The 13,028-nt window shown below is 33.8% G+C and overlaps 1 protein-coding gene across 9 annotated transcripts in view; it reads right to left on the bottom strand.

Annotated features, from left to right (window-relative positions):
- Positions 1-8,991: 8,991 nt before the first annotated feature.
- LOC128158070 (uncharacterized) overlaps positions 8,992-13,028 on the bottom strand; it is a 46,197-nt gene continuing 42,160 nt past the window's right edge. For all 9 annotated transcript variants that reach the window (XM_052820836.1, XM_052820829.1, XM_052820779.1 and 6 more), the window contains 3 exons: positions 10,505-10,656; positions 10,263-10,395; positions 8,992-10,175 (listed from right to left, as the gene is read on the bottom strand). In XM_052820836.1, coding sequence (XP_052676796.1) covers positions 9,991-10,175; positions 10,263-10,395; positions 10,505-10,656 — 470 coding nt within the window. In that variant the 3' untranslated portion in view covers positions 8,992-9,990. The remainder of the gene's footprint in view (positions 10,176-10,262; positions 10,396-10,504; positions 10,657-13,028) is intronic.

Below are 13,028 nucleotides of genomic sequence, written 5' to 3'. Positions count from 1 at the left end.
AGATAAAAACAAAGCAGAAAAAGATTTCACTGAAAACAAGTTCATATTGACAGAAGCGTTCATTGACTCTGTTAGTTCTAATCGAGGATAGGACAGTGACCGAATGAACTTTGCCGTCGATCGAGCTCATTTTAGGATAAGAAAAACAGACAAAAATGAATTGGATACCTATATTAATTTTATTTTAAAAACTTATAAAAGGGCAATTTAACTTAGACGATGAACTGTTTTTTATGAAGGGAGGGGGTATGACTGTTTAATCTGAGGGTAATACGATATGAAGATTACTCTGACCCATTTTTTTTTTCAAAAATGGAAGGAAGAATAAGAAAAGTTGCTTAAGCTGACACCACGGTGGATGCTGGGTGGATTTTATTGTAGGCATAATGCCCTCGCTAAGCACATGCGAAAGCAATGGCGGATCGGATCAACCGATCTGCTAAATTCCAGTTTGTTTTTTTTCCGGGATTGACATTATTGAATCGTGGTTTTAATTAACCACATTAACTAATTTTTCATTTCTGTTTCATTTGCAGAGCCTACCTTCCCAGCGCTCAGTCTGAACGACGAACAACTTCGTCCTTTAGCTGAAGTAGTTCTCTCGAGGATTGAACCAAGAGTCAGCAACCTCTCGGCGGGCAACCCCCCCCCCCCCCCTACCTTTCGACAGTTAACATCCTCACAACGGATAACATTCCTGCAAACCGAAGTGACCCCTTTGACTGAGCCAGGTTATTCATTCCCTGATATAATAAATGTAGAGCACTTGTCACAACCTGTACATGTAACAGGCATTTCGAGCTTTATTACCAAGTAGGATATAATGTTCCTAACAATTTTAAAGAAAAAAACTGCAAATGATCAGTTTGTCAATGTAGACAAATTATTGATTAATAGCAAGTCAGACTTAAATGATTTTGTTTAATTTTTGACATGTACATGTAATAAAGGTACTGTCTCAAAAGTCAAAGTCGAAAACTATAACTTTGATTCAAATGTGGGTACACACCTTTTTAATCTTTGCGATTATATAAGTAACTGCCCTCCCAGAATGTGCAACCGCCCATTTGAAATAAATGCACTCTGTCGGCTTGGAGGCATCTAGGGTTTTAGGCAGTATGATGTCCAGTTACGAAAAAAAGGAACTCAAACCTTCAAATCCCATTTGCTTCAGTAAACTATGGGTAATTTACACGCATCAGTCAACCCAATTACCTATCTCGTGTGTCAGAACCCAGGCCACTTACGTGCTATGGCATCAATTACATGGGGTTCTGTCAGAGGAATTATTTCTTTTACAAGCACCAATGTCTCCATTGAGACAAGAATCACCTATTCTCTTTTGAGAAGTGGACAGGCATAGCCTACATCCACTTCTCTTCGCAAGCCCTCATGTTTTGATTCTGGAAAACGTGTAAATGTCGGAACCAAAGACGGTTTACGCTTCGACCCATGTTTAGACTCCAGTTTCACTGAATTTTCGTAACAGACCTATTATTTCTATATTTTAAACATAAATACATCCATATATCACAAACAAATCACCACTAACCCGCTTTCAAATCATTTTCTCAACCTCTACATTCCGGGTTTAAATTATGAGATCACTCGCAATAGGTGGTTTAAAAAGTAGAAATTTTAGAGTCGGAAAAAAACGGAAAATAGTGTTCCGATTGTAGACTTTAGATTAAAGGTATTTTTCCTAAAATTTACAGAGCTATATAGAACGGTTTTACAATTTAAGACAAGTTAACAAAATGCATACAATAAAATAAGTAAATTTGTCACATAAAACAATGAAAACTCTTTATTTTAATATTTCTTGTATGCTATATTAATCAATGCTCGTTTTATTGTTAAAAAAAACGTAGAACAAAATTTGTCACCATAAAAATGGTTAAAAATGGAAGAAATATCACTTTGTAATTATTTGACTCAGTATTTGTTTGTATGTTGTAAGATTAAGTTGATTCAGTTACGTTTTGACATTTTTGTCTTAAATAGGTTTCCATTTTTATCCGAAACATAAACATTTAATCTGCGCTGACCTAGATAAACAATGTGATACACAAAATTTAAACCCGGGATGTAGAGGTTGAGAAAATGATTCGACAGCGGGTTAGTGATGATTTTTTTGTGATATATGGATGCATTTATGTTTAAAATGTAGAAATAATAGGTCTGTTACGAAAATTCAGGGAAACTGGAGTCGAAACATGGGTCGAAGTGTAAAGCGTCTTTGGTTCCGACATTTACACGTTTTCCAGAATCAAAACATGAGGGCTTGCGAAGAGAAGTGGATGTAGGCTATGCCTGTCCACTTCTCAAAAGAGAATAAAGAATCACCCTGCTACAAAATGTTTAGCTAATAAAAATCGTTTAACCTTTAGATCTGCAGGCACCCAGCAGGCACTTCGATCACAAGCACCGGGAAGAGCCCCCAGTCGCATGCCAGCCACAACCCACCAAGCTACTTAGACACCCTTAATATTGCCTCTACCCCAATAGATATAACGAGAACTTTTACCATAATAATCTGGCTGCACATGAACTAATTCAAGGTTTCTCTACAGAGTTTAAATTGTGTGAATTGCGGGCGTTGCTAAAACGCAGAACGGAAAACGGGACGGAAAGAGGAACGGAAAAATACTACGACGTTTATCGCTGAAATATTGTATAGATTGGACACAAACTTTTACTTTGTAGTATTTATTCATATTTTGTGAATGATTATTATCAAAAGGTTACCTAATCATTTGATATCATTCTTACGAATGTCTAACAACTAAAATCATTGCATTCAATTTGCTTAAACAAGTGCAAAACAGTAAAATGAAATATACACACATTGTGATTAAATAAGCTATATATTCCTTTTGTAATAATATTGGAAAAATAGTGTACCTACTCTGGCAGTTTGTTGAAGCGTTTGGTTGTGTTTTTCATGACTTCGAAAATTGCTTGAAATTTCATACTTATTTTTAAAAATTCAAACATGATAACCTCATGCACAATGAATTTTTCGTGAATGTCATCCATATTGAAGTTTACTTATTTAGTAACTATATGGTTTTCTCACAATCATTATTACATGCTTTGACTACTAGTCAAAGTTTATGAAACTAAAAGACATATCCAGCTCTCTATTCGAAATAAGTTGCAGGAATGTTCAATCACGTAGGTAAACGATCGCCGATATTAAAAGAATTTTAAGGAGACTTTGATCCATCGATCCAATGAAATGATTCTGTTTTCGATGAATAATCTTTAAAATAGCGAGACAAAAAGGGTTAGCAAACAGACGTTGCAGCAAAACCTCGTAATAATGATAGTGGATGTTGTTCGTCGGTCATGTTCTTGATATCAATAATGCTATCAATAATTTTTTGAAATAGTATGGATCACTAACAAGAGGCCAACAGGTCTTAACGGTCACCTGAGTAGCATACAAATACAAATACAAATACAAATATTTTATTGGCACAAACACAATTACAATAATTGGCAAAGGCCCAATGAATATATAAGAACATCATTGTATGTTTACAATAGTTGCATGTACAGTATATATATTTTTACTGATCAATATAGATCAGTTTAACATTTCCTTAGACTAATTGACATCTGTGTTCAAAGCAGTCATTAATGAATTTAACAGTAATATTTAAAATAGTATGTATTTCACTATTTAAACATACATGTAAAATGTATCTTTCTTTGTCCAAGTTATTGGCAATATTTATTTTACTTATCTTATAAAAATTACTAAAATAGCTGTTCCTTAGATGAGAATAGGCTTTACATTGAAAAAGAAAATGAGTTTCATCTTCAATTGCACCAGTTTTACAAGCATTACAATATCTTTCATTCCTAATTGTGGCATTATATCTACCACTTTCTATTGCAAGTTTATGTGCACTTAATCTTATTCTACTAATAGAGGATCTCTCAGATCTTTTCCTGAGTATATCAACATAAGGACTTCTTTTTCTCATATATAATTTTTGAAAAAATGAAAGTTTTTCTGAACTAAAAATTTTTGATGATTGCTCTTGGATACATTGGTCAATGATTCTTTGCTTTATGTTTGGTAAAAAGTGTTGGATTGTGCTTTTATAATTACTAATGTTTGAGAATCCCAAATTGTCTAGGATGCCATAAATTTTCTTAGTCCAGGAATTGGAATTGATCGTTCCCTGATATAATTTAAATGCTAAAGAATTAGATGTTATAACCCATAGACAAACGTGTCGAGGAGTCTCATATATTCATTTAATTGGGTCCTATTCTGGAATAGAAAAATTATAAATTCGTAATGACGACCACCTTCCTTGCCTGAAATCTTTCAAAAAGAACTATGAAACCTGTAATTTTGGTTAAAAACTTAAAGATCTGGTCTACAAAGTCATGAATTCAGTTTGCCTTTCAGGTGTGTGGGAGTAAGATAATTTTTAAACATTATATGCATTAACACCTATGCATCCATTTTGGGCCTTCCCTAGAAAACCCATACTTCAGGGGACATAAAATGAAAAGTTTTAGTAGAGGACTTCCTGGTAAACATAATTATTCAGTCAGTTATTCATACAGATGTGTGAGAATAGAAAAGAAGACTTTTAAACATTATATGCATTAACACTATAAGACCCCACCCCCCCCCCCCCCCCCCCCGCCCATGTCCTGAATTTTCCAATTTAGATAGAGGAGTTACTGGACTTCATACCATGTATTTAGTTTTTTGCCTACATGTTTGGGAGTAAAGAAGAAGATTTGCTAAGATTTAATACATTTTTACAATATGGCCATATTGGCCCCACCCTAGAGCCAGAACCCCTGACCTAGGGGCCATGGATTTCACAATTTTGGTAGAGGGCCTTATGGACATCATAATCATGCATTTAGTTTTTAACAAATATATATAGGAGTAGAGAAGAAGATTTTCTAAAATTTAATACATTTTTACTATATGGCCATATTGGCCCCACCCTAGAGCCAGAGCCCCTGACCCAGGGGCCATAAAATTCACGATTTTGGTAGAGGGCTTCATTGACATAATAACCATGCAACCAGTTTTTTCCTCACATGTGTGGGGGTAGAGAAGAAGATTTTTGATAATTTGGCTTTTTTTTCATATTTGGCCCACTATGTGGTGCCCCTGGGGTGGTAGAGCCACGAATTTCTCAAATTAGATTCCTCTTACCATAGAGATTCCTCACACTAAAATTTGTAACAATTAGCTTTGTAGTTTTTAAGAAGAAGTTAAAAATGTAAAATTGTTCAAGCACGTCGCACGACGACGGACGAAAACGGATAGCAAAAGGTCACCAGAGTTTACTCAGGTGACCTAAAAATTCAATGTAGATGAGGTTACATCATGTTAGAATTTTTTGAAATAATTATAAAATCCCAAGCAAGTTTTAAAGTCATGAAAACACAATTAAACGCTTCAACCAACTGCCCTACACAATTTTTCTAATAATATTACAAAAGGAAAATTTGATTTTTCCGATTCGCACGCTATATTAAATACAATAATTTAGTTGATAGACATTCGTAAGAATGATATCAAATAATTAAGCAACCTTTTGATAATAATCATTCATAAAATTTGAATAAATGTAATTAAGTTAAAGTTTGTGTCCAATCTATACAATATTTAAGCGATAAACGTCAATGTATAGTTTTCCGTTTTCAGTTCCGTTTCGCGTTTATGCAACATCCCTTGGCCTCCATCTTCAAGTTATTAGTACATTTGTAGCATACTTGTCATTAAGGGAGTTCTCACTTAGCTCTATTAAGTCCTACATTGCAGGAATATCATTTTATTCTCGTATTCTCAGTTTATATTTGACACCACTCAGTCATTCATGTTAAAAAAAAGTTATGATTGGCTTAAGTCGCCTCGATCAGCGCAAAGACAATCGTAGGCTTCTTACTATCGATATTTTGAAGGCGTTAGTTCAACTCTTACCATCAGTCTGTCGCTCAATTTAGGAAGCAACCTTGTTTACAGCCATCTTTGTGACAGCTTTCTGTGGTTACTAGTTACTAGGATTGGGGAATTGGTTCAGAATTCAATCAATGACTTTTCAAGCAATCACTCGTCATACTGTCCAGTTGCAGGATATTACATACGGCTCTGATAACAAGTCGGTAGCCTATAGCCTAAAACATTCTAAGACAGACCAGGAAGGAAGAGGTATTGTAATTAATATTAAACCTGCGGACGAACATCTTTGTCCAGTGTTGTCTCTATGCAATTTTTTTATATAACAGACCAAAAGCTTTGGGTTCTATATTTTGACATGTCAATGGGGCACCAGTAACGTGCTACCAACCAGCTTCAGTTTTAATTCAGTCGCTTGTAAGATTAGACTTGGATACACATTTTTACAAGCTGCACTCTTTTCGTATAGGAGCAGCCAAAGATGCATGGTCGAGTGGTAAAAAAGTAAGGAGCAGATTGCTCAAGATGGTGGATTGACCTCAAATTGTCTTTTTAGGTATATCCACACCCTCCCCCTTTCTGTGTTAGCTTACCTTAACTTTGTAAACCAATTGTAGAAGTTTTAAGTCTCAGCCTATGTATTAGCTAACCTTAACTTTGTAAACCAACTGTAGAAATTGTATGTCTGTAAAATAATATAAGCTTGACATAGAGGACAGTGGCCTGAACAGGGATGCTGTTCACCTCAAGCATTTAGCGAACGACATATTTTAGTAAATTAAAACAAGGCTTCCAATCATTTAAAGAGGGTAATGCGCTTAAAAGTGTCGCCGAAATGGAATGAGCATGAGCCTTGGCTGATGACTAATAATTGAGCACTTATGTGCCTGGCTTCACCACGCACAACTTCAGTCAACTATACCCACCCACCTAACGTGGCAGCAAATTTAATGATTTTTCATCAGCTCAGTGAACTAATCGATAGCAATGTTTTGATGCATGTGTACATTAAACAAATTTCTTTTTTTTTTTCAAATATGGACCCTCCTCTGGATTAGAGGATTAGACGAGACTTAACTTTGCACTTGTATTTTCTTGTGACAATGCATTTTTCTTGTAGTAATATATTGTTTGCATGACTCCTCTTACTCACTAAGTTGGGCCTAATTTTTACCCAAATTTAACGTGGTTCAACCCATTCAATTATGCGTAAAGTTTAATGCATGCCAAATGTTCAAGGCATATTTGAGTCCTCATATACCCATCTCTAATAAAAGATACCATTTGGTCTCCTTCATTGTATTTTGAATTTGAATTTTAGGGGGTCTGGATTCGTTTTCTTTCTAAGAGATGCCCTATTTTATTAAAATCTCGTATTGGGGAGGCCAATTTACAAGATAATCAATTTGAATTTGAATGCTTGCATCCCCCCCCCCCCCCTCCTTGTTACATGGGGAAGTCTTGCTTTAAACTCCCTCAGTTTTGATTTAGGGATGCCAAGCAAGGCTCCCTCACTTATTGAATTGTTTTCATTTTCCGTTTAATTCCCCTATCGCCAAGAAACTTAATGCCAGTTATGTAGTCTTGTTTGTTACTCCGATTCCTAATATTTAATTTTATCCTCAATAATAAATTTATTTCCATATCCATTCATATACGTTGTAGAACATGAAAATAGATTAATATTGTCAACTTTATGAACTTTAAATGTACGTGCTTCCTTAAAACTTCGGCAACTTTTTGTTTGATTTAGTACCCTTATACTTATAAATTGCTCCGTTTGCTGAGTTCTTCGTATCCTTTAATGGGGCATGGTCACGATTTTGGTCAAATTCTATTTTGTTTTTTGTTTTCATTATTTTCAATGCTTAAGGAAAGCATTTCTACTGAAGAAATGAAATTTGAGGGTCAGTTGTAAAGTTATAAGCAAGATACAGGGCTCACAATTCTTTGTCATGTAAATAAGGCTCGTGCCCTGTTGTTGTTTGCATAGGTTCAATATACCAGTAAAAAATCTTTTTCAAGCTGATTTGTCTATCTTCTTCTTCATTTTAAGCATAAATAAACAGTTCCTTACGTTTTACACATTCATTAGGTCTAAAATTGGAATTTTCACTTCAACATTCAAGATGTAAACAAAAGCTTTGTTTACATAGCAAAGAATTGCAAGCTCTGTAACTTTGCAAGCTCTTTAACTTGCTTATAACTCAACGAATGACACTCAAATTTAAAGTAGATCCAGTGTTCTGTGACGTCACACTTTTTTGTAAAACTTTGAATTCTTTAAAAATTGTGCAGGATAGTTTTATTTATTTTATGTGAATATAATCACATGGATGTAATTAGAAGTATTGGTAGGTTCAAGATATTTTCGCTTTTAATTTTATACTAAATTTCCAAATTTTTATATATTTTATCTATGCAAAGGGGAAATAACTCTTTTTCTGACTTTTCTCTCAGTTGTATGTCTAAATGCTATAGTTTTTCTTATTCCAACGATTAATTTTAAAATATTTTTGTAATTTTAGTTTTCTGATAAACTTGACATTAAAATTAAACAAGAAAAACAAATTTCTGCCTACAAGATTTTACTTTTAACAAAAAAAAATACATTTTTCTAATGCTAAAATATGCTTTAGTTTATGTTTATCTGGCATCTCAAAAAGTGTGATGACATGTATATTTTTTCTAACAATTGATGACATTTAAGTCTATTAAGTCGAAATCAGTTCAGTTTTTCAACTTTCCTCAGAGAATTTTACGAGCATGGAGCTACCTTAAGTTGCCTATTGAAAATGCCTTACTGAAGCATTGTGAACATTAAAATCGAAAAAATAATATTTGACTAAAATCGTGACCATGCCCCTTTAACTCGATCATATTTGGAAGTACAGTTTAGTTGAAGCAATTTATGAGAGCCATATCAGAGTTTGTTGAAAGGAGCTCTAATATTCTTCATTCATATAAAGTATTGTTTTTTTTTTAAAAAATTATTATTGTTATTGCATAAAACACAACACAGAAGTCACACTCGTCAAAAACATACTGGTATTTAAATGATAAAATATATTACATGTTTTGTTTATTTGTGATCATAAAAAAATATCTATATTAAATTAACAACAGGAGAAACAGTTAAAATTTCGAAAAGGAATATTTCAATTGCTATATAGAAATAGAAGTTTACAAAGTAAATAGATTTTAACATTTTTGTAATGTGTAAAATTCAAGGTAACAAATTACAGATATCTGAACCTTACAATCCTGTTAACTTCAGTTTATTTTACTTTGAAATACTTTATTATTTTGTAAATAGCTGCCAAAATGTTGATCTAGGAAAATGTACATATTGGCATAGCCTTGTAAACATTTTCTACGCATTTTAAATATAAGGTACACAGTTTTGCAATGATTGTGATGAATGCTTTCGAAATATAATATTCAATTAATAAGAACAACTCTCGCACAAAATGTCTTTACTTTAACCGAGAAATACTAGTTCCTATATGATCTGAAAACCGAAAATATCTGAAAAACAAATATCTGGTCGAGATTTTAACACAACATTAAGCCTATTAGAAGATTTTTGTTTCGTTAAAACGTATCCGTGTGTAGGGTAATGAGCACTTACTGTATAAAAATGCCCGAGGATGGTTTTGCAATATTTTTTGATTGTCATAAACGTAAAAGGAAAGAAAACATTGAATAAATGATCTTCCTGGTTTAGTACAATGCGAGGACGGACCGGAAGTGTATTAACATCTCACAATTAACTTTTTTGTGAATAGAACACGTACAATTTAGATTGATAACACTGGCAAAATACTGGCAAACACGACATTACCGTCGATTTTTGTTCAATTCATTAATTGAACCTATAATTAATTAATTTAATTAATTAATTGAATCTATAATTCTTTCAGTAGTATTGTGTCTTTGATGGCCCTATATCAGTTTTGCAGTAGAATGATTATTTAAGTTTGGATTTATACGTATATATGTATAGATCGTTATTTGAAGGGATTTATCGTGACCCTTATATACTACAGTAAATAATATTCAGAATGAAAATATGAATAAACGTGGGAAACAGCAAAATATGTAAATAATATGATTGTAAGTGAAGCGCTTTGAAGAATGTTGCCACAATTTATCACTCTTCTCCCCGATTCTATAGCATCCTTTGTAGTATATTTAAAGTGAGGATCACAATCTTGATATCTCCTATCTGAAACAAAAATTATTAAATTCAGCAACAGTATTGCAAATAAGTTATTAAAAGTGTGAAATCGGTTGTTTTATACATGTCAGTTACCTGAAGTAATATGTGTTGTGCACTTAAAACTGGTTAAGTTTATGTTTACTTTACACTCATCCGTTTGGTCGTTACTACAGTTAGGAAGCTCTGGAAGGTGAAGTAACGGTTTTGAGTGACAGATTCTATATACCTAAAAGTAATCAAAGAAAACCAACACCGCTTTAGTGAATATGTTAATTACTATACCTACAAACTATCGAAAGACCTCAAATTGACAAATTTTTTTATCAATAACCCACCGGCTCTATTTTGTTCTCACAATAGTTCCCACTAAATGATTCGGGACACAAGCAAGTTGAATGAATGGGTAACGTCTTAGGTTTACAGATCAAACTCCCACCGTTCAAGCAAGGGCCGGTTTTATTAACACTGTATTTTCTACAATCTTCACCTGAAAGAAAATAGGAAAATGTGTTTTTAAAATTGTTAAACCATAAATTGAACCAATGTAAAATAAAGCGGTTTAATTAAACTCTAGGCTTACAGTGTATATCGATGCCTTCAGTGGGCTAAGAAGAAGTAAATTTATTGTCATAATCATTATTGTTATAATATGATACATCTATTGTCAAGATATAAAAGAGATCTTAATACAATTTAATGTTTAATTAAGGTCTTCTGTTTCAAAAGGAAGACCTCATTGTGATTGTAATGTTTCTTTTATTATTACATGTATTATTATTGTTATTATTTTCCCCGTTTTTAGCTCACCTGAGCTGAAAGCTCAAGTGAGCTATTCTGATCACATTTTGGCTGTCGTCCGTCTGTCTGTAAACTTTTCACAATTTCAATATCTTCTCAAAGCAACTGGGCCAATTTCAACCAAACTTGGCACAAAGCATTCATAGCTTAAGGGGATTCAAAATTGTGAAAATTAAGAACCACGCCTTTTTGAAAAGGCAGATAATTAGGAATTATGAAAATTTTCGAGAAATCTTCTTCTCACGAACGATAATACCAGGAAAGCTGAAACTTGTGTGGAAGCATCCTCAGGTAGTGAAGATTCAAAGTTGTGAAAATCATGATCCCCGAGGGGGGGGGGGTCAAAGTTTAACAAAGGAATATATAGAGTAATTCTTTAAAAATTTTCTTCTCAGAAACTAATCAGCTAAGAAAGCTGAAACTTGTGTGGAAGCATCCTCAGGTAGTGTTAATTCAATGTTGTAAAAATCATGACCCCCAGGGGTAGGTGGGGCCATAATGCGGAGTCAAAGTTTAACATTGGAATATATGGAGTAAATCTTTAAAAACCTTCTTCTCAAACACTAATCAACCAGGCAAGCTGAAACTTGTATGTCAGCATCCTCAGGTAGTGTAGATTCAAAGTTGTGAAAATCATGATCTTAGGCGTAGGGTGGGGCCACAATGGGGAGTCAAAGTTTATCATAGGAATATATAAAGTAAATCTTTAAAAACCTTCTTCTCAGAAACTAATCAGCCAGGAAAGCTGGAACTTGTGTGGAAGCATCCTCGGGTAGTGTAGATTCAAAGTTGTGAAAATCATGACCCCCAGAGGTAGGTTGGGGCCACAAGGGAGGGGTCAAAGTTTAACAAAGGAATATATAGAGTAAATCTTTAAAAATTTTCTTCTCAGAAACTAATCAGCCAGGAAAGCTGAAACTTGTGTGGAATCATCCTCAGGTAGTGTAGATTCAAAATTGTGAAAATCGTGATCTCTGGGGGTTTGTTGGGGCTACATTGGGGGGGAGGGGGGTGTTAAAGTTTTACATAAGAACATATAGAGTAAATCTTTAAAAATCTTTTACTCAAAAACTAATCAGCCAGGAAAGCTGAAACTTGTGTGGAAGCATCCTCAGGTAGGTATTGTAGATTCAAAGTTGTGAAAATAATGACACCGCCGGGAGTAGGTTGGGGCCACAATGGATGGGGGGAGGGGTCGAAGTTTTACATAGGAATATGAAGAGTAAATCTTTAAAAATCTTCTTCTCAGAAATTAATCAACCAGATGATTCCTTATAATTGTTAAGACTTTGGCCCCAGGACAATTCTTCGGCCTCACGAGAAGGTTCAGAGTTTGATGTAGGTTTATATCCCATATATAAACAATTGTTAAGGATCTTTTTGAGAACTGCAATACTCAACATGTGATGTGAATTCAAAATCACCATTATAAACATAAGAATATCCAGGGGGAAAATGGATTTTATTTATTCAGGATCTACATGTATTATTGTACATTGTCCAGATAGTTTGTATTATGACTCCATTAAGCTGACTTTATCATACCTATTGTTCCTCAGGTGAGCGATGTGGCCCATGGGCCTCATGTTCTCAGAGCTGAATGAACATATTTTCTTAAAATTTTCAGGAATGATAGATTAATGATAATATCTCGAGAAGTTTTTTTTCATTTTTCAAAATTCATTCCGGTCTTCCATTTCCTGTCCTGCGACAAATAAGCTTGTCACATCGAGATCTCAAAAACAATAAATACTTGAACATTCAAATTTTGTAGGATGATAGTTGTGTTTAAACTATTTTGTTTTGTTTGTCGTAACTTCAGGTCGTTACGGAAGCACTTCAAAGTTAATTATTTTTACGCATTAAATTCCTTTTCCATAAAATAACTATATAAGTATAAATCTTTACATAGGTAATCTATGCGATGTTATATTAACAAAAATTTTTTACTTCCGGTGAGATATCTCAATTATCTCAGGTAGCTTTTTAGAACACATTTTGTACTCACAAGATCTCAAAAACTATAAGTGGTCAAAGCAGGAAACTCTTATGGATGATAGA

Source organism: Crassostrea angulata, chromosome 1, assembly GCF_025612915.1.
Source record: "Crassostrea angulata isolate pt1a10 chromosome 1, ASM2561291v2, whole genome shotgun sequence".
Lineage (NCBI taxonomy): Eukaryota > Metazoa > Mollusca > Bivalvia > Ostreida > Ostreidae > Magallana > Magallana angulata.
This window is presented reverse-complemented; position numbering and strand designations above follow the sequence as displayed.